Source organism: Molossus molossus, unplaced genomic scaffold (genome assembly GCF_014108415.1).
Source record: "Molossus molossus isolate mMolMol1 unplaced genomic scaffold, mMolMol1.p scaffold_m16_p_17, whole genome shotgun sequence".
NCBI classification, from domain to species: Eukaryota; Metazoa; Chordata; class Mammalia; order Chiroptera; family Molossidae; genus Molossus; species Molossus molossus.
Window position 1 is genome coordinate 10,773,534 of NW_023425352.1, and position 22,764 is coordinate 10,796,297.

Sequence of the window (22,764 nt, forward strand, 5' to 3'; positions counted from 1 at the left end):
AAACTGACTGTGTGTGTCTTCATTTTTTTCCATCGACTTGATCATGGGAATTAGCAGAAACCTTTATGAGGTTTTTTTTCTTTTTCTTTCTTTCCTGTGGCTAAGAGGCTGGCTTTGAAAACCTAAAGTAAAATTAATCAGCAACAATAGCTAATAGGCTGAATCATTTAGACCCAGTTCAGTGAACTCCAATTAGTTGAGCCCATTGTAACAGTTTAATTTGCATTACCATCAAGGTTACATCAATTTTTAGTTGCTAGAATATTAAGGGTTTGGATTTTTGATAATCAGGCTCTCGTTTTCTCATAGGGACTTACTCAAACAGTTGAGTATATTGGTTTCTAAAACTGAAAGTGGAAAAATACCAGCCAAAACCTTTATTATAAAAGATGAAAGCTTTGTTTCCCTCTTTTTTTAAAAAAAAAAAATTAGTCTTTAGTTTGTTCTGGAAATTTTCCTGTTACTATCTAATGAGAACCCCCCACCCCACCCTCAAACAACCACCTTCCAGGAAAATTAAGGGCTGCCATAAGAATGTTTGTTTGCTCTTTGGATTATGGATCATTATTCATTTATTACTTGATGAGTGCTGTGACTTTTCCAGTGTTTCATCCTTAAAGTGCTCATGTAGCCACCATAGATTGTTAGGACTTGGTGGATGCCATTTTAGTGTTCTGCCATTTACATTTTGTATTTTTTGGTCCTTCAGAAACATTCCTTTTTTTTTTTTTTTTTTAATTGATTTGTTTTTAGAGAGAAAGGAAGGGAGAGGGAGAGAGAGAGAAACATCAATGAGTGAGAAACATCCATTGGCTGCCTCCTGCACGCCCCCTAGTGGGGATGGAACCCGCAGCCCAGGCATGTGCCCTGACCAGGAATCTAGCCCATGGCCTCTCTGTCCATGGGATGATCCTCAGCCAACTGAGCCACACTGGCCAGGGCCTGAAACATTCTTACCTCACTCATGAACTTGGCCAAACATGAAGCACTCACTATTTCAGAGTTAGTTTTTAGTGAGAGAAACCTGGAAACATTTTTATTTTAGTCAATATGGAAATCTGAATATTTCAAAATACAGAGGAAGGTAGGAACATGTTCTATAGGCATGTCAAGAATCTTTCATTTTATTGATTATTTCCACCAATATGCAAATATTCAATGTTTAATTTGAGGGAAGTTAGAATAAAATATATATTCAATAGAATCAATATTTAGCTAGATAAGAACTGTGTAATTGACAGTATAAAGAGGATATACATACTGAAGGGAGTGACTTGTAATTGAGCAGAAATTTTCTTTTGAGCTCCCTAGTAGCCAAGGGATTGGGGGGGAGGGGGGGGGACAAACCTACAAACTCTATAATCTAGTGAAAGAAATATCTTTTTTAAAAAGATGGTACAGATGTTTTTCTAGCATCAAACTGGAAAAGGTATCTGCCATGTAAATCTTTTAATAACGGTCATGGAATGACAGAGTGAAAATCCCAGGGCAGAGGGGGATGGGTTAAGGAAGCGTAAGCAGCCAAGCTACATGGCGGGAACAAATGACAGAGATGAGTTTGATAAGTTTGTGCCTCGGGTACACTTGAATCTCTGGGATTTTTTTTCTTCTGTACAAAGGCTGAAGGGAAAGCTAAATGTGAGGTCACAAAGTGCAGAAAGGGACATCGTAAGAGAAACCGAAGCTGAGGTTTATGGAACTCAGAGCCCGGTGAGTTGGTCTGTCCCCAGAGGCCAGGGAAGCATCGTCTTTGGAATTTTTCTTATGAACCTAACTGATACTCCCATGTCTTACCTAGCCACCAGACTGACGCTTCAAAGACCAACAAGTGCCTCTCGGAGAACTTTGGGCAGCTTAAGCAGGATACAATAATAAGAATAATCTTACACATTAGGCATTTTCCTTTATTTCTTTTTGTACGTAGGGAAAATAAGAGCTCTGGCTCCACCCACCCCTTCTCCCTCCTTTTTAACTGGCCCCAGTCGCAGAACAAGCAGAGGGCCTAGTTTGCTCAGGAACAGGTCTTGCTTCCCTGGAAGGGCATCTTGTTTCAAGCTGTCGGGGTTGTAGTCATGTAGTCAACCATTATCCAAGGGCCGAACAGAGCTGCTCTGAAGCAGTTCTTGAATTCCACTTCATATTTATACTTTCAGGAACTTTCTTGATCTTTCTGCCCTTCCCTCTCAACTCCCACAGCCCCTTGCAACACCAGGCTTAGCATAGGTGGGAGGGGAAGGCCTTCTGCACCGGAATATTCAGTGTCACCTAGTGTTGTCTGCCCAGAGGGTGTGGGTGGAATAAACGAGGAAGACAGACACTGAGCCTTGTCTCTCCACTAGCTGGATCGGGAGCGGGTCTGGGTCCCCCACGTGCCGTGAGGCTGAAGAGGTGCCACAAATGGCTGAGCCGTTTTCCAGATCCTCCTAGAAAGTTTGTTATATATTTTTTTATTAGAGCTTCATTTTTGGAGTTGATATGTTAGACTGCTGTAGTAATCGGACACGTGCACCCGAATGAGTAAAACCGAGTTCCGAGCTCCGTGCGGATGCTGCGGGATGAGCCAGCGTCTGGATTGCACGCACCGTGCACCATTTCCCTTTCTCAGAGCCGGTCTGGCCTTTCTTAGGATGAAGAGACTCCCACGTTTTGTCCTCTTCTGCTGGGCACTTTTCAGGGCTGTCCTCTGGCTTCATTGTTTTAGAAGTTCTGGTTTTATTTGTGCATTTGTGATGATGTGATCAATCTCTTTGTTTTAAAAGGATTCCTTTTGAGGTTTCAAGAAAAATATACTTGCATCTTGCTTTGAAAAGAAACTGCCGAGGACAGTATCTTTCTAAGTAAAGATAGAAAATAAGTCATGATGGAGCTTTAGCTTCAGGGCCCAGAATTTTTAGATTGGCATGCTAATAATTTCAGTAATAAGACCTGTTAGAGTTTTTGTTTGTTTGTTTGTTTTAAATCCTGTTCCAAAGAGCAGACAAGTCTTGAAGGTAAATAGCCAAACTCTTTGCTACTTGATTTTTGTTATCCTGTGTCTGTATTATTAATAGGAAAGAAATCCACTTACTTCTCAATCACATTAAAATGAAAATGTTCATAAAAGCTGTGACATACTCATGAAGCCGTCCATGAGCCTTTTAAAAAGAGCATTTTTGCCTTGGCCAGCTTGGCTCAGTGGTTAGAGCGTCAGCCCGAGGACCAGGGAGTCATGGGTTAGATTCCTGGTCACGGGCACGTACCTGGGTTGCAAGTTTGATCTCCCGCGTGGGAGGCAACCCATCCAGGTGTCTCTCACATTGATTTTCTCTCTCTCTCTCTCTCTCTCTCTCTCTCTCTCTCTCTCAATCCCTTCCTCGCTCCCACTCTATCTAAAAATCAATGGAAAAAAATACCCACAGGTGAGGATTTTTTAAAAAATAGCCTTTTGACACTGTTCCATTTTGTGTTTAAGGGCAGAGCTGAGCTCGGGGAGGCATTAACTCCTGAGAGGCCGTGTGGCTCAAGTAGGGCAGTCAGAAAGCCACGCTCTCTGAGAGGAAAGGACCCTTCACCGGTCCAGGACTCTGGTCTGTGGGGACCACGGCCTGGGGTTTTGTGGTTTCTTAAAGGGCCATACAAGTTTCTCAGCGTGGTCCTGGGGCATTGAGTAGTGCCACTAACGCGAAGCAAACTTCTCACAGGGACATTTTTTCCAGCATGCTCTGGAAATTTGAACAAAACTCAGCCTTTTCACTTTCTGAGGGGTTTCCAGCTAATCTGTTTTTCAGTGCCCTGTTAATCATCACTGCACAGAATCATTAAACTTGAGGTATGTGTTTGGTTTTAAGGTCCAACCGGGATATTAGCCACCTCAGAGTCCAAATCCATGCCTGTGTTGGGTTCTGTATCCAGTGTAACAAAAACAGCCTTGAACAAGAAAACTCTGGAGGCAGAATTCAACAGCCCGTCCCACCCAACACCTGAGCCAGGTGCAGGGCCAGGTATATTGGAAGGATGCACAAGTTCCAAGGTTACATTTCAGTAAGTAATGATGCTCTTTACTAAGTAGTGTGTAGACGAGTCTGTGTGATAACTAACTCGTGTGCCACTCTGCTTGCTTTCTCTTTAGAGAGATTTTGATTTGGTTAGGCAATAAATACTCTTCTTCCTCCGTTTGATGAGCCAGCTTCTGATTCCAGGCTCCTAGCTTAGAGGTCTTATTCCCATCCAAAGCAGATATGTGTACAGAGAATTCCTGCCCCTGGTTGGTAATCAGGTTTTTCTGCACAGAGAGTTAACCTGGGTGATAATTATGCAGCATCAGAAGACGCTGAATCATTCTTTCCAGATTAAATGCTTCTATCATCCCTCTTAACGGTTCACAAGGAGCTGAAGAACATACTAGATCTTTCAGAAGAACCAGATCTTCAGACGTATTTTGCAGCCTTATTTTCTGGTTCTCGCTTAAAGATGTGTCTTAATATTTCTCTACCCCGAGAGTAAAAGCCATGTAAAGAGTTGTCTATGTAGACATGCTTGAAAGTGACACTTTGTCACAAAGTTAATCCTGCCGTGGAGCGTGCTTCCGACAGGCTGGTGGAGGACCGGTTTGTTTTGTAACAATGGCAGGCTCTTTTTGAAATTAGTCTAGTTTGGCTTTCCTTGTCTTGCCAGGATGTCAGGGGGTTTGTCACTTGAAGAAAAGGAAGAGGTGAGGCAAATCAGATTGGCCGATTGTAATTGTAATCGTGGTTAATTAAACCTCTGATTTCCTGTTCTATCAGGAGAGAAAGAGCCCTTTTATGTACCTCTACCTGTCTCTGTTGAAAAGGTGAAGCCTGGACAAATGAGGTTGAAATTCAATTTAGATCTCTTTTTGCCAGCTGGCATTTTCTTCCATTCTTGCATTTCTCATTGGTACTATTAACTTTTCTCGCTCGCTCGCTCTCTCTCCTTTGGAATGAATGGCCTTCTTTGCTGATTTACAGTTTTATCTAATTTCATTGTGTTTAAAAGCACATTTCTCCTGCCGGCATGTGTTTCTTTTCTTTTGACTACAGTCATTTGAGCAGCTCTAACAGAAAGATGATCTATATTCATTCTTCATCTTTCCTGTTAAATTTGTTTAACACCTAATTTGACATCAGCGATCTGGCTCCATCTGAACCAATATCCAGACACAAAAGCAATTTGGCCGAGATAAGTTCGTTTCTGAGAAATGCTGCAGTGTGTGTGTATAGATTTTTTTTCTCCTCTTTACCATTTTACACAGATAATCTTAATCAGAAAATACTGCAACTCCTTCTTCCTTTTGTCTGCCTTTTATTCTCCAAAAGTAAGTGGAAATTACATTCCCAAGAAAGGAAATGAAATAATTGCAGGCCCAAGGTCTGCAAAGTGTGTTGAATTGACAGTGAAAAGTATCCGTGTGTTGACAGACGCGGTTGTTAGATGCCATAAAGGCCTAGTGAAGCTCAATTTATTTCTCATCTTGCTTGTTCAATGGCTGCTTGAGAGACACATTTCAATTTAATTTATCTACTTAAAGCACTAATACAAATACTCTGCGCTGCTGTATTAACTTTTAAACTTTGTAAACTAATGCTTGATTATTCAGTTCTTGACATTCTTTAGCTGAAATTACCAATGCCGTGTATTTTCTTAGAAGAAAGTCATTTAACAAGGAAGCATGCCTTTCTGGAGAATCTGCTTTACAATTAGACCCTCCAAATGAATCTGAGTATTTTGTGTGCGTACATGGTCATTATTCACTTCCCAGACAGGCACGCTTCATTCCTGTTTAAACCTAGCTCTGTAATAAGAAAAAGAAGTTTAACTTAATGTAGTTTACGTGAAGGCTTGAACAGTAGAAACTTGTGTCACTGATCGGGATGCCCCAAAACTAGGCACACTGCCCTGGACGAGGAGTTATTTTCAGGACTGTTTCTGGCTGCCTGTGACTACTAACTTGACTGTGATGGAGCCCACGAGGCAGAGGCAAAACCACATTGTCTTGTCTCATAGACCGAAATGGTCAAAGCACTTGGAAGTAATTGCAGCAGTCAAAAGTGAAATGTTTCCTTTGCTTTTTAAAATCGTCTTTGCACTCTAGTAATTGCATCTTTATATTGATCTGTGGAGAGGCTGCCGTAGCGTTTCAGGTGAGTGGCACTATTGGCTCTTGCCAGGGAATCGAGGTCAAGGGAGGATATTAATTACAGTATCCTTTAGTGCTTACATTATTACACGCACACGCACACGCACACACACGCACGCACCAGTCTCTTCCACTCTTCCCTTCCTCCCTCCATTTTGGCCTCTCTGGCCAGGTGTCCATCTACCCTTGCCCTTTGCGTTTGCTGTCCCCGCTGCCCAGACACCCTTTCCCAGTAGCCTCGTGACCTACTTACCATCTCATCTCCATCTTTTCTTTGCTCATTGTCATCTTTCCAATGAGGCCCACCCCGACCACCCTACTTAACATGGTAACTTATCTTCCTGTAAACTTTGATTCCTCCTCAGCCTGCTCCATTTCCCCCACAGCAGTTGTCTTCTGATCGCCTCTAGGCTATCTTTATTGTAGTTAATGCTCGTTTTACCTCTTCCTCTGCTAGAATGTAAGCTCCAGGAGGCTAGGGATTTTGGTTGTCTGTTTTGTTCCCAGGTGTATCTCAAACACCTGGAACACGTCCTGCCCTATGGCAGGTTATCAGTAAATACTTGTGGAATAAATGAACAAATGAGTGCATTTTTAATATCCAGAAAACAGCAGAGTATCAAGTAACTAAAATGCTCAACCAGCATCCCCCCATTGTCAACAGTTACACATGTACATAAGCCAAATACTAGAGATTTTGTTGTTGTTGTTTGGTTGGTTTATCTGATTTTTTAAACATTTTTAAAATGCCCAGTCTTCATATCATCTGTATCTTGTACTTACAAAAGAGATAAAGTTATCAGAGACAGTAGAACACCCAGCTGTAGAAGAAAGATTCAGGTATGTACACTTGATTGGCCCCAGGTAGACTGGAAAATTGGCTCATCTAAGACAGGTTTTAGACCGAGAGTAGAAACAAAGACATTTTCTGCATAAGATCTTTGCTTAACCAGAAAATGAAATAACATCAAGCTACTCCCAGAAATTTCTTTTTACTTCCATAAATTCCTCAAATCAACATGTGTGTGTATTCCAAATAATTGAGTAACTCCTGTCTGGTGACTTCTAGAGCCAGAGATATGTATAGTATATGGCTTTATTTCCTAGGGACTTGTGAGAAGGCAAAAGATACCATTCATACTTAGTTATAAAAATTAGTTAAAATTAACATTTTTGTCACCACCCTAAGCAAGGTGTTTGTTGAAGCAAAAGAAAGGAAAAGATGATCAGGACTTGGAGAAGCCACCTAATTGTTTCTATTTTAATAATAGCATTAGAAGTATCTGTGTCCTGTTAATTATTTCTAAGAAGTATATACTATCTAGTAATACTTTCTTCAGTCTAACAGAGAACCAGAATTTCATTAATTTTGACTAGTTATATCCTGGCCGGTTTGGCTCAGCGGTTAGAGCGTCAGCCAGTGGATTGGAGAGTCCCAGGTTTAGTTCCTGCTAAGGGCACGTACCTGGGTTGCAGTTTGTCCCCGCCCTGGTTGGGGTTGTGTGGGTGGCAACCATTTAATGTGTCTCTCTCATGTCGATGTTTCTCTCTCTCTCTCCGCCCCCCCCCCCCCCCCCCCCCCGCTCTATCTGAAGATAAATACAAAAATGTCCTCAGGTGAGGATTGAAGAAAAAAAATTTTTTGACTAGTTATAATTCAGGCAGGAATTATGCTCATAATCTTCCTTGATGCCCTGAGCAGGACAGCTGGGTAAAGCAGACGAGCAGTGTGAACATGATTTTTGCTTTCCTGCTCTTTCCTGTCAATCCAGAGGCATCTAACAGTTACAATACAGTAAGACTCATCCAGTCAAGCTAATCTCAGTGGGTGGGATGTTAAATATAAAGTAAGGAAAAATCCAAATTATAGAATTGTTCAAAGGTAACTATTTTATTACCCTCAGACAGCTGCAGCACCTGGAAACAGGCGAATGTTGCACAGGGCCAGAAAAACAAGAGGGATGTGTATCTTCACCAGTAAAAGCCGGTAACTGGAGAGGACAGTGACAAGGAAGTGCAGTGTGTTCGGTTTTCTAAGCCCACGCCTGTCCTATGCCGCAGGATGGCAAGGAGACGGGGTTATTTCCAGGACCGAATCTCTGCAATCAGGTAGACCAGGTGCAGGGTTGTGATCTTGGGTTTGCCATTTATTATCTTTGTGACCTTGAGAAAATTATCTAATCTGCAACTCTGTTTCCTAATTTGTAAAATGAGGCTAAAAACACCTAGGGTTGTCACGTAAATTAGATAACATCGGAAGTGTATTTCAGTAAGTTCCTTTTCTACTTTATGTTAAAGTTATAATGCTGCGCTATTACTGGATGATCAAGGACAAAAGGTAGAGTTGAAAGCTTAGATACTGGACACCTGGGCTATTGACTGGGCCAGGTTGCCCTGGGAAAGTTGTGTAACCTCTCAGTTTTGTTTTCCTTTTGAGGTGTTTTTTCCTCATCTAAGGTTGGGGCGTGTAGAGTAGGTCCTCTCCAGAGTCCCTTTCAGCTCTAGAACCCCAGCAGGTCTTCACAAATGCGGTTGCTAGGTGAAGATGTCCACAGTTAAGATAAGGAACAAGAGTTAAGTACATACTTCCTACCTACAACATGACTCTCAAAACAGTAAAACAGCCCTGGCTGATTTGGCTCAGCGGTTAGAGCGTTGGCCTGCGGTCCTGAGAGACCCGGGTTCGGTTCCTGCTAAGGGCATGTACCTCGGTTGCAGTTTGTCCCCGGCCCTGGTTGGTCGCGTGGGTGGCAGCCACTCGATGAGTCCCCTTCACGTCGATGTTTCTCTCTCTATCTCTCTCCCTCTCTCTCCCTCCCACTCTATCTGAACAAAACATGGAAAAATGTCCTCGGGTGAGGATAAAAAAAACCACAGTAAAACACACACAAACCTGGAAATGTAAAATACTTCATTTTAAATGACATCATCAGAATTTAAAAGCAAATGAAAATGACGTCCAAATCAAAATGATGGTTATCCTTAGAGTCGTACTCTGAAGGGTCAGGGTACTCATTCCAACCCTGTCGCTGTTGCCCCCAGTACTCTTAGCCCCATTTGGATTAGAGGTACCTGATCACAGACGATGCCAGTTGGACAATCATGCCTGTTTATCTTGGAGTGGAGAAAATGGGTAGAAAGTAGAGCCACTCTGCTGGTCTCATCATCGTCACAACTAGTGCCAGCATTTAATTTCGGTCAAAAAATAATATGGCCCATTTTACATGACTTTGGCTTGTGAACGTGGCTTCTGTTTTTGGAAATAGCTATGATGTTGGCCACCACTGTAGGTATATGTTTTACAGTGTGGCACAGACACTTGACAAGCCTCCCAACCACACAGAAAAGCACCACAATGCACAGTCAAGCCAGAGCTGGTCGATGTCTAACCTTCCTTCTGTTAGTCCACGTAGGCGGGTAGCTTCAAAGGTACACATGCCGGGGCATCGGTGAATGAGTAACTAGGAAATTAACATTTCAGAACCAAACATAAGTTGAACAATAAGTAAGAAGTGCTGTATGCCTAGAGCTGGGTAAATTTGTCTTCCATTTTAATCCTGTGAAACGTGTTAGCTCTGTTATTAACAGAACGCAGAAATCTGGTAAAGTAAATGGGGAAAACATTTGGGGGTGGGTAAAAGTCTACAATTTATTATTATACGTGTTTTTCCTCTTTTTTTTTTTTTTTTAGTTACTATCTTCTAGTACTCCTTATCAATATTTATTAACATATATCCACTATAATACTATAATACTGTCCATCCAAGAGGAAATGCGCTTAAACTGCGGTAGGCAGGGTACCTGTGTGAATTATAGATGGAGGCTGTGGGTAGTGGAACCAGGGTCTAGTTTGGACATGCAGGGTTTGGGAATTTGCTTCTGTGATGTTTTGTTGTGGTTACTGTGTTTCACTAACCTTTATTGAAGCCAGGTGCTTTCGTGGATTATTTTAATTCTTCCAAATGTACAGAATGGGCACATCTCCATTTTAAAGATGAGCAAACTGGGACTCAGGGAGGCAAACAATTTGCCCGGAATTTTATTCCTAATCAATAGTCGGGTTCGATTTTATTTGGACCTTTCTCGTTCTATTTCCAAAACCCATGCTTTTGAGCTGGAGCATACTGGGCTGAGGGCATTAAAGCTTGAGGAACGGAGGGGAGAAAGTGACCATAAGGTTTTTTCTATAGAAAGCAATAATTCCACACGTAAATTGCTCCATTAAATTGTGATACTCACATCCTGTGTCTCTGACCCTACGTACTCCTAGGTACTGTCATCTCTTCCTCCCCTCCTTCGTAAGACCAACTTATACAGTTAAAATGTCTCTTGCCAAGGGAAGGAAATGTTACCAAGTAAAACAAAGCATTCTGAAAAGGAGCACCAATCTGAATGAAAGACTTAGCATAGTTGAAAAGGAATTATTTTAATGTTTCTCATGTGAAATGTTCAATAAAGGGGAAATGCTTCACAATTAAACTTCAGGAATTACCGTATCAGAATACCAGCCTAAGCTGCTTTAGTCTTTGGCATACATTTCATTTACACATTTTTTTTATTTAATGACATTTCAAAGATACCGAAGAACAGTTTATTCCCAGAAGTCAAACACCTTGAAAATATCTGACTCTAATCATTGGATAATATACTATGATAATATAAAGGCGAGTCACTGTAAATCCTGTTGTTTCATACATTCCGCAGCCAAATAAATTGTAGTGTTGCTGTGCCAGTGAGCTAGCTCCATCTTTGATGCACTACCAGCTAGCTCCTTGAGTCTGAGCTAGTCCATTGGTCATCATGTTTCGGGACATCTCTACGGCAGGACAAGTGGGCCTTCAGGGGGGAGAAAGAGGTGAGCAGATGTTAGCAGGGTTCTGCACTACAGTCAGGCAGAGGTCCAAGAGCATTTGTCTTCTTGCCATCTTGCTCTTTTGTCTCTTAGCGGGTAGGTGTGGCCCTACCTGTCCGTACCGAGCTTTATGCGTCCATGATCACTGTTTCTACTGATTACTCTCAGGAAGGTGAATCCTGCCTGCCAGTTACAACTAAATAAGCAGTCAACCTCAAAGATGATTTTTCCTTTTACCTAGTACTTCTATGAAACTTTTCTCCAAAGGCGAGGGCGTGAATGCAGGTTCCATTGTACGTGGTGTGATTTGAGCAATTTCATAGCTGTGTCCTCATCTCTTGCTCATTCTTTTTTTTTTTTTTTTTAATTCAGATAATAATGAGGCCAACAGTTCAGGAATGACAGCCATTTATTTTATTTATTTTTTTATCCTTACCTGAGGACATTTTTCCATTTTTTTGTTCAGATAGAATGGGAGGGAGGGAGGGAGAGAGAGAGAGAAACATGGATGCGAAAGGGACACATCAAGTGGTTGCCACCCGCACGACCCAACATGGGCCAGGGACCAACTGTAACCGAGGTACGTGTCCTTAGTGGGAACCAAACCCAGGTCTCTCTGGACCGCAGGCCGATGCTCTAACCGCTGAGCCATACCGGCCAGGGCGCTCATTCTTTTAAGATGGTTTGAAGCCACGGTCGCCAGAGACTCTTCCAGTTAACACTTCTCTAATCCATCACGCTGCTCTTCCATCCCTGCTCTCCCCAAAACTTGCAGTTTTATCAAGCTCTTTGACATTTCCTTTTTAAAACACCAAATAGGCAGCTAGCTTGCCTTTTCTGTGTGGGAGGTCAAAACAGGTCACCTTGTGCCCGGGAAGAATCTACAAAACAAAAACCCATGTGGCAGTTACAGGACTTCAATGTCAGTAAAAAAAATTTTGCATTTCCAATGAAACCATTTTTATTTTAATTTGCATTTAATTTCTATCTACAGTATCTCTAAATACATGTGACTTTTGGCCCCACACAGATTTATTTTTTGTAAGAGTTCATTTTGTTTGAGCCATTAACTGAATACCAAGTGTGGTTGATAAAAGATAAATTTTAGATAGTTTATGGTCGGTGTGATCAGCCTAACATTTCTGCGAAGGAGGAAATGGAATTGCCTTTCAAAGGGCTTTGAATTAAAAGTGAGATTGATTCTCTCATTGTTTGGCCTCTAACTGGTCTCTTCAGTTTTGATTCATTATCTCCAGTGTGAAACTAATGTAGAAAAATGAAATTGAATGGCGCTGCTCTTTTGGATTGGAGCTGGAGAATCTGAGCCTTGGAAGTATGTTCCCAGAGAGCAATTCAGATTCTTAACTTACTCTTAGGGCAACTTGGCTGAAATTATCCTCCCAAATAGTGATCTCAGCTAGAGCTTAATTTGGTTGGTCATGTAACTGTTCCTTAAAAGAAATTTGTTTCAATAAATGGAAAATAGAAGAGTTCCTTTAGCCCCTGTGGTGGAAAGGGCGCATTTTCTTTCTCGTCCCCACCTCCACTGGTTCCTGGTCTCCGTCTCTCCTCCTTCCTCCCCCCTGGCGTAGGAGTGTGGACGCGCGTGGGTGCGTGGGTGCGAGGGCGCGTGGTGTGGAGGGGAGAATTGGAGGCACCTTCCCTGTATAGTAGACACTGGTTTTCCGAGCAGTGACTACCCCCGAGCACAAAGAACTGCATGGAAGTTACTGCTTAATCTGATGCTCTTACACAATTAAGGGATTTCGTCTGCTCTCCACTGTAATCTTAGTGCCGCTGAATTGTGTGCTGCCGCCGCGGCCACAAAGCTGCCCCCTGTGCGCCTGCACACGGACCATTAAGTTTTAACAACAAAATTAGCAGACAACGGGATGTTCTGGAAGTGGAGATCCCCTCACTTAGTCTTCTTTTCCTGCCCCCCAAGGAGCTGTCCTGTGGACTGGCCGGAAGGTCCGCCGGGCAGTTTTGTCTTCCACGTGTTCAGAGTTGCTAACCAGACAGCAGCAGCCTCCAGATTAGCGGTGGAGGCTATCACCGCGGGGCTAATTCTGCGGAGTCAATCTCAGGATGACTGTGGTGCTGCTGAGTAATTCTCAGTCCTCGCAAAGAATGAATTGCCTTCTAACATTTGCCTCCAGTTGCATATACCTGTGATATTAAGGGACTTTGTATAAAACACATCACTTCTGCGTAGACAACCAAATGCTTCTGGTGCTTTGTAAATTTTTTTAAAAATGTCGTTTAGTAGTCTCTGCAGTGTTTGTGTTTCCTTTTATTTGTGTATCGTGGAGTATTCAATTAAAATTTAAATGCAATTTCAGATGTAAGGACAAATGGTCCTAACTTCAGAAACCTGATCAACACATTTCATTTGAAATATACTTTGTCACATAACTATCTGAAAAGTAGCACCCAGAAGTCTTTGTGACTTTCCATCTTAAAAGAGAGTTTAAAGTATACAATACACTGAATTTAGAGAGAAATCCTTACAAATTTAAAACTATTGTTCTGAAAACTTCGAATGAAAATGGCAAATTCAGTACACGGATACTTTGTGAAGAGTTTATGTCCCTTAAAACACTTCTCTTAAGTAACTTTTCCTTTTAATAGTTGGGATCTGAACGGATTTGTTGTGTGACTTAAAGCTGTGCAAAATTACAGAAGGCTTTGAAAGTAGCCCCCCAAAAGTTTAACACATTTCAGAATCTTTGACCTAAAATAATCTTAGTGTTGATTTTGCTGGTGAGAACAGCCCAGTTTCCCGAGCCTCTGTGTGCCAGTGTATTTGGGAATCTGTAAAAGTCCACAGTCCTTGCCCGGGACGGTTTTCTCAGCGGTTAGAGCGTCGGCCCACATACTGAAGAGTCACAGGTTCGATTTCCAGTCAAGGGTACATACCTCAGTTGTGGGTTCAATCCCTGGCCAGGTCGGGGTCGTGCAGGAGGGAACCAATCAATATCTCTCTCTCACATCTATGTTTCTCTCTTCGTCCTTCCCACTCTATCTAAATAAATCAATGGAAAAAATATCCTTAGGTGAGAATTTAAAATAATAATAATTAAAAAATAAAAGTCCACAGTCCGACTTCACTAGAGGAGCACAGGACTAGGACAGAGCTTGTCACACGCCATGTGGATCTGCGATGTCACCCTGCACAGAGGTGCCTGAGTGCGGTCGCTGCACTAAAGGGAAGACTGCTGGGGGGGGGGGGCACAGAGCTCTGTGCGGCCATTGTCCCTCGGGGCCGGGTTCCCGCTCATCCCGAGGGCAGACCCACGTCCAGAAGCCGACGTCGGCTTTCCCAGCACACGGCCTTCTCTCGCTGAACACTCGTTTTTCATGATCTAAAATGACACCGGCTTTTCCCTCCCGGAGAAGCTGACCCAAACTGACAGACTAATTTATTCTCTGAGCGCAAATGGAGTTTTGAAAAATACACAAAGCCAAGAGAAATTAGCTTTATTACCTGCATTATATTTGAAAGTTCTAGAATTGGTAAAATTCAGAAAGCGTCCTTTTATGTTTGAAAGTCTGTCTGGGGAAATTTTGGACCAGGGTAGTAAAATCTCCCAAAAACCAGGGTGTCTGAGAGAAACAACAGAATGCCACTGCCGTGCGCGGCTGTTGTCACTGGGGGGGGGGCACTTCTTATTTTTACGCAAGGGGAGATATAAAACTGGCATCCTCTTTGGAGTTTTCCCAGGAAACTACTTTATAAAGACAGATTTAAATCTTTCCGTTTTCTGTCCTTGAAGGTGGTAAATATGGTTGCGGCTGGATCCATTTTTATTGTAAATGAAACAGAGTTCAGACCGTCCGGCTGTGCGTCATTTGTTGGATGGCTGCCACCGACTAATGCAGACGTCCCACTGGGCGACCAGAGAAGAACTATACTTTGATTCACCAGATTGTGTTAAATAGTCCAGCTGTTGCGATTTGAAAGATAGTTACTTCCGAAGTGAAATAGAAATGAACTTGGCATTTATGCCTCAAACCATTTTTATACTGTTTGGCAATCAGCTTTTCAGAGGTAGCATTTTATAAAATAACGCTCACTGCTTAAAAGTTTCATTCACTGTAATGTTCAAAATGTCCCACCTTTATATTATCAGTAAAATTAAGCTTGAGTGATATGTAGAATTTGCATGAAATAAGCATTTCCCCCTTCATTTCATGAGCTTTGATTGCATTCAATTCAGCTCAGAACCATGCCGATGAGGGCTCTTTGGGGCATTAGTTAATTTCAATTGCAGCCGAAATGTTAGCTAGAATTTGTTGAACATAATTGGAACCTGGAAAGTTGATTTTGAAGGGAATTTCATTGAATGCAAACAATGATGTACTTTTTAAAAATTTAGAATGCTGCGTTTTCATCTCTTAGAACAGTCTGAGTCCTTCACAAAGTTCAGCTCTGGCGGGACCATTTTCAGTGGTTCTTATTCTTCTGGTGCCACTACAGTTTGGAGTCAGGTCTTCCCTTTTATCAGCAAGTGGCCCCACCTGTCCTCGTCCCACCCTCTGGCTCTCTTGCAGCTGAGGAAACGTGTCTGCTTTCTAAACGGGCACAGTGCTTGGGCATCAGGCTTCCGAGGGTGGCAAACATGGGCATGGTCTCGTAGCTTTTATTTTGCTTTTTTCCCCCCCTTTTGTCTTGAAATAGCCCTTGAGCAAATGATCTAAAATGACCTGTGAAACTATCTATTTAAGTGGATCATAAATGACGACTGGTATGTTGTAGAAAGGAAAAAAAAAATATTGGACAAGAAATCAAGAGTCCACAATTTTAGTCCTGTTGTCTGTTATGCCCTTGGGCAAATTGCTTAACTGACTTCTTTGGTGTCTTTGTTTGACAAATGAAAAGGTGATTGATTAGTGATCCCTGTCAGCTCGAACATCCCATGCTTTTAGTCTTACTTTACTCACCTGTAAAATTCCAGTTCACCTGGAGATTTTGCAGGATGTAGGCGGTCTGCCATACTCTTCATGAGTACTGAATTTTAATTTCTTATTTGTGGTCATAATAGAAAAGTTGGGCGGAATAATAATAGACTGCAGTTCCTGTTGGATTGTGGCTTTGGGGTGCCTGGGACTTTCACCTTGGGGGAGAAGGTTCAGATTTAACCCTTTGAAAGCTGCCACTACAGCTGCCTGGAGCAGGAGTCTGGTTCTTGGCGCCATCACTGACGGGGCTCCCTTGCTCTTCCCACGAGATGGGAATGGAGCGGGAATGGAGGCCAGGAGGAAGGCCCCTGGTTCCAGGAGGGGCCCTGGGCAGCTCCCCGCGGGGACCAGGAATGAGCCTGATGTCAAACCAGGAGGAACTACAAGTCACAAAGGAAAAAAAGGGGGAGGGGGAATAGCTTGAAGGGATGGATTCTATATTTACATATCTGAAAGATGCCCCTGAAAACTGGGATTCAGAAAGAAATCATTAAGCTTGCCAAATGTAGCCTGTGATGTCACTGTTTTCCTAGGAGAAGATGCCTTTGGTCAGCAGCGTGGTGCTGTGGACACGCAGGGACGTGGAGACAGAGCTCCTGGTTCTTGTCCTGGCTCTGCTGCCCCTGAGCTGTGTGGCGTTAGGCCAGGCTCGTGCCCTCTCCAGACGTCGTTTTCCTCATCTGTAAAGGGGCAGATTGGACTCGGCGGTCGCCGTGGTCCCTTTTAGTCTTAACCCATTGGGATTCCAAGCCAGTGCCCATTAGCCTTGAGAAACTCGTTCCTCTGACTCTCAGTGCGTAGATTCAGAGGCATCGCCCACTCTGCCGAGTCCAGTGATAATCAACAAAGGAGTTCTCAAACTGTAGCCTGCAGGTGACTTAATACTAGATTAATCTACAGTCGAGACGCTTACTTCAAGAAAGAGGAACAATTCTTTGGACTGAGACGATTTCAGAACAATTTCAACCTGACAATACAAGGTGTCCAGGTTTTCAGTTCAATCAACATCCATCTGTTGCTGTTGCGAAGCCCCGAGAACACTTCCTGGAAGTGTTCGGCCTCCCACCGATGAAGAAAGCTTTTTCTAGGAGGTGTCCGCCACCCCTTCACCTGCAGGCACGCTTGGGCATGGAAACACCCCTGCTGGTTCTGCACCGGTGGTAAAGGTCAGTATGGGTTGATGGAATTTGCTCACCTGGAATGAGACGAATACGCCTTTGCATGCTCAGAGCAGACTGGCTGGCTTCCATACGGTGAGCTCAAACCCAGGATGGTAGAGCCAGGCTCTGTGGCTTTGACTGTACCAACCCGGCCTGGCTGGAACCTCCTTTCCTGGAATTCCCGTGCCCATTGCTTCTAGGTTAGGGAAGCCACAGAGAAAGTGCATGAGATGGAGAAGGCAGAAGTGACCCAGTGGTCTTTTTGTAGCGCTCTGGAGGTCCGCGCTGCTACAGTCACACCTGTGGCCGCCTAGGCAGCATGTGGCAGCAGCAGGGCCAGGTGCACGCGCTTTTCCGCGAGGAAGGGCCCCAGCTTCCTCACGTGGGGTCTGCACCGTCAGGACTGCAGATGGTGAGAGACAGAGGCAGCAAACAGAGACAGACTGCTGACTAGCGCCCTCCACTGCCTGAGGTCTAGGCTGTCGTAATCCCTCTGTCACTCACAGTGGCTGTGTGTCGCTGGCCGTGTCCCAATATGTACAGCCTTCTAGGCGTTGCCAGGCTCAGAGAAAGTCACCCCAGGTACCACTGGGGAAACTGTCCCATTCTGCTTCCGAAAGTATAGTAACAGATATCTTGAGAAGTGGGTCCTCGGGAAGGGAGGTGAGCGGTGTCTCCGTGTTTGTGATGACAAGGGCATTGCCAGATTGAGGCACAAATCAAGGAATCTGCCCTCTGGACAGCTCCGCTTTCCTCTCAGGCTCCCCCTGGTCCTCTCTTGGCTTTTCCCACCTCCAAGGGAGACAGAGCTCCGCGCTCATCACTTAACGCTGATGAGCAGGTCACAGTGTAACCGGGTCGCCAGATGGAGTGGTTTGCAAGATCTAGATAAATCTCGTAGCACTGGTCAGAAAGTGATAAGACTGGTCATTGGGTTTGAGGTTTTTTTTGTCCCTGTGACTGGGCCCTGTAGGACATTTTCTCTCAGTGGCTTGTCATTTGTTCTGTTGTTTTTGTTGTGTAAGAGAAGCCTCCAGACCTGCTCACACCAAAGCCTTGGTTTCTGTCCATTCATCATGAGCTTCTCAGACGCCGTTAATTAGTGTTCGCTCATTTGCTTTTTCCACAAATGGGCCTGTGCCAGGTGCTAGCTAGGGTATAACCGGTGGACAAAGCTCAACAATCCCTGTTTCAGGGATGTTTGCATTGTATTTGAAGAGACAGACATTAAACAACTAATTGCACAATATTTAATTATAACTATGGTCGTCCAACAGGGGGGCAGTATTGAGTGGTAAGAGAGTGCCTGCCGGGGGCAGATCTGACCTTCTCCAGGAGTCAGGGAATAGTAGAAATCAACTCTAGGTAAGGGGCTGGTAGATGAGTGGGCAGAGCCCAGCCAGTGGGTCTGTCCATGTCCTGACATCCAGGTGGGGGGACAGGCTGTGCTGTCTCATAGTTAAAATCCTAGCATTTGCCAAGAAGACCAGATAAGTTTGAATAGCCCCTGCCCCGCCTACTACACCCCTCAACCTTCAGGCACCCGTCAGCAGCCCAGGACTTCAGGTAGTGGCTTCTGACCGTGACTTCTGAGAGGAGGGGATGCCAACTGCCTGCTTTCCTGACACAGGGCAAGAGTGTTTTAGGACATCTCGTTGCACGAGGAAATTGTCACCCATTCAGCTTGAAGCAGTCGCTTCTTGCATCCAAGAGAAGACAAGAACACCTCCGTGGAAAAGACTGCATCTGAAATTCAAGAAGAGATGTCTCAAGAAATGCGATTCTCCTCTTTAGAAAGTTTACAGTAACTTAGCATTCTGGCTTATTCTCCAGGTTCTTCCACCTCCCCCCCTCCCCCCCCCCCATTTCTGAGCAGATTTCTCCCCGTGTCTCAGCTGTCCTTCAGTGATGGGGAGATTTACTTCCCGGGCCCACGCAGTCTCCTCGGGGCTAATCTGCAACCAGACGGGCCAGGGACGCAAGGCAGGGGGTTAAGTGGCTCCTTTCAGCTGAGCGAGGGAGGGACAGGAGCCGGGGCTCAGGCAGTGGGGCGGTCTGCACGTGTCCGTGAGCTTTCCGCTTCCTGAGAAGAGCGTGTAATTAAGCAGGTAGGTACATGTGGCTTTTAACACTCCTGTAGTTAATCGCTTTTTCCGCCTTCTTCCTTCTGGCCTTGGGCTCCTACTCTGTAATCTAATAGCTTCATTTGTTTACCTGGCTGGCACCTCGGAGACCACTCTGTGCATGTTGCTTAGACTTAGACCGTTGTGGGTGTTTTGCTCGTCTGAATCCAGGAATATGAAAAATAAATATTTTCTCTCTGCTTCTCTCTCTTTTTTTTTTTTGAACTGTTCATCCCCTAGGCCTCCCAGTGACACTGGCTGGAGGAGACAGTGTACTGGCAGTGAGAAGCAAGCCAAACCACTTGTAGTTTTAGATCCTGTTTCCACACATGAACCCCAAACCAAAGACCAGGTTGCCGAACAAGAGCCAACTCAACGCAAGGATGATGAAGGCGAAATTAAACCAGAATACAAAGACGACAGCGCTGAGAAAATGAGAGACCCAGACAGCTCCAGCTGCTGATTCATCAACCAGAAGGCTCACGTGTTTAGGGGCCTTTTCAATGAGCACATGGTGAGCTCTGGTGTATTGGCGAGGGTTACAGACACTTGTTCTTGTCACTGGATTCAGACAACAGGTTCTTCTCTGATGTCACTTTTGTAAGTAGTTCACTTATAAATATAAGTAAGTTGTTTAGCAAAATACGCATTCTACATAGGTTTTCTTTTTACATTTAAGGGTAAGGTTTTTTTTTCTAATTACTATATTAAGTGTGACTTCTTTTCGAAGGTTACAAAAATAAATCAGATGTTGCTATCGTTTTAGTTAATGTACGTACCACTACTCAAATGTAATGCTGTCAGTTTGCAGAGCTGTGGACAATTGGATAAACAGAACTGAACAACTTAAAGCGACTTAAAAAGCCCCCAAATAAGCTTCTTTTTTGGATCCGATCCTTTTTGATGGAGAAACTGCAGTAGCATGGAAATTGTTGGGCACTGTGGCATACAAACTACTTTCTCGGGGGTACTGAGATAAACGTACAATTCAGGAGCTCGCGTCCAACCAGTAGCCCCAGAGTCAATGCGAATTACACACATTGTTACCTGTGGGATGAAAAATACATGCTGTTGATTCAAAACCTCCCGAGGACTTTGGGGGAACACTCTGGTGGCCCGAATGCAGAATTGAGGTGCAAGTCCAACCCTTGAATCGAAGAGAGTTATCTTGGTAAACTGTGTGCTCTGTGCTACGAGTTAATTGTGATTTCTCATGTGCTAACGTGGCACACGTACCATATTTTATCACAGTTCTGTGTACAGTGAGGATAAGTGGCAAGCAGACAATCTTCCTGTGATACTGCTGTTCTGCATTACACGTGTATTGTTTTGTTCTGTGGGGTTTTGGGGGGGTTTGTAAGAAATTAAGTGGTAGTCAGTCTCTAAAAATAAAACGTTTCAGTCTACCACAGTGAATAAATAGAAATGTAATCAGGGATTTAAAAAAAAAAAACTTACGCAGCTTTTCAAAGTTGATTGTTTCAAAATTGATGTTTGTTTAAAATAAGTGGTCATGTACTTGAATGCATTTTTTATGACAGTGGTTCAGTAATGGTAATTTTACTATTAAAGAAAGTGAAAAGTTTAGTTTTGTTAGCATAGCTCAGCATGTAGCTGTCAGGTGTTTCTCACCTAAGGGCAAAAGAAAATGATAGTCATAATTGCAGTAACAGTATCGTACTTTATTTTTGCACGTGTGCTAAGCATAGGCTTGAAGAGGTGGGTAGGCAGGTAAATGAACTTCCTCAATTTGGAGCTAATTCTCTTTCTGTAGGTTCGTTATGCTTGACTGTTTCCATGTTCTTCCAGTGACGATTTTACGGTTACATATCAGTTTACCCTCGGGAAATGGAAATGTGATGCTTTCGACTGTAATTCCCCTGACTGAAGAGTACTGCTATGATGTACTGACTTCAGACTGCATTGATTCACTTAAACAAGTTCTGTTATGCTGTGATTCGAACTCTCCTCACCACTCTTATTAAAAAGCACCAACAGTATCTTATTAAAGGTCATTTGTGGTTATTGACATTTTGGGTTCGGTTCCTTGAATTTGATGTTCTTTAAAAAGAAAAGTATATAAGCGCTGAAAACTTTAGTAATTTTTAATAGTCCACAAAGTGGCTTAATTTGAGGAATTTACTCCGTTTCTTCATGCTCTTCTTTTCTGCCTGTGACCAGCCCACCGGGGTGTCGGACACATTTAGGAGTATGAGGACGTGTGCTCTTATTTCCTGCCCCGTCACACACAGAAGAGAGCCATGCCCTTATAAAAGCACCCCCGTCTCCAGGGTGAGAGTGAACCATGTGGTGAGGTGTGTCAGCTAGGCCAGGCAGCAGGTGGTAACTGGCATTTGGGTGTTCTAGCTTTTCTAAGCTGCTTACTTTCTTTCACCACGATCAGTCATTTAAAATTAATTTGATATAAAGGTATTTGATATAGGATTTTGCGCACCTTTTTCTGCCTACAGTTTTCCCCTTGTCACGTCCGTTTTTAGGAAGTTTTGTCCCTGCTGGGGTGCCATAGTCAACAAGCAGTTAGGCTGGGCGGGGAGACCTGGGAAGACTAGGCTTGTATCTTCGAGGTAAGTTCTTAGCTCTTTGCATAAAAAAAATGATAAACACCCTACTTGTGCTATTTTAAAATTGGAAAAGACTGCCATCTTTATATTTTTTTCTCTAAAAAAGGATTTTTTCCCCTTCTGTTTTAGAAATATGAATTATGTCTCATCTGCTAGAGAAGTTTGTAATTCACGTTGATGCAATTTCATAGCCAGAGTGAGGCAAAGGGATATTTGTGTTCTTGCTATTCAAGAAAAAGAAAATGCCTCCATTCTTCTGAAAGAATGAGAATTTAATTAAAATTCTAACACTTTCTAAACATGTTTTTTATTGATTTTAGGAAGACAGGGAGAGAGAGAGAAAGAAACATCAATGTGAGAGAGAAACATCGATTAGTTGCCTCCCACACTCACCCCAACTGGGGATCAAACCCGCAAGTAGGTCCATGTCCTGACTGGGAATTGAACTGGCAACCTTTTGGTGCACCGGTTGATGCTCAACCAACTGAGCCTCACGGACCAGGGCAGTTCTAGCCCTTTTGTGTCTGAGCTAGGCTCACCCCCTCCCCCACAGCAGCTTCAGTGCTGATCAGTCCTGTGGAGGTTCTGATGGGCAGGGAGCACCAGGGCTCTGACCGCCTGCCTTGTTGGAGCTGGGTAAAAGGACCGGTGTTTTGGCTCTGCCTGCTCACCAATATTCCTTCTTCCTTCCCTTCTTTGGTAACAATAACATGTTAGAAATGGGGTAGCACAGGTAAAAGTCATGGTTAATATCTTTCCAGACCATTTTTGGGTTGTCAGGTAAATGATAGTCCATAACACAGAATCTTAAGAAACAAAGGTAGGGTGATTTTTCTAAATGCACACTGTACGCATGTCATCAGTTTCATCGTGGAGTAACTTCTGCTCGTGTGGGAATCAGCCGTGGAGAGGGGATGGCCGTCCGTCATCACCACGGGCCTTAGGAGGG

At 43.6% G+C, this 22,764-nt stretch overlaps 1 protein-coding gene across 1 annotated transcript in view; it reads left to right on the forward strand.

Moving 5' to 3' along the window:
- The window catches only part of SHTN1 (shootin 1), a 99,111-nt gene extending 78,509 nt beyond the window's left edge, over positions 1-20,602 (forward strand). The window contains exons 16-17 of the mRNA XM_036265796.1: positions 3,828-4,020; positions 19,474-20,602. Coding sequence (XP_036121689.1) covers positions 3,828-4,020; positions 19,474-19,696 — 416 coding nt within the window. The 3' untranslated portion in view covers positions 19,697-20,602. The remainder of the gene's footprint in view (positions 1-3,827; positions 4,021-19,473) is intronic.
- The last annotated feature ends 2,162 nt before the right edge of the window (positions 20,603-22,764 follow it).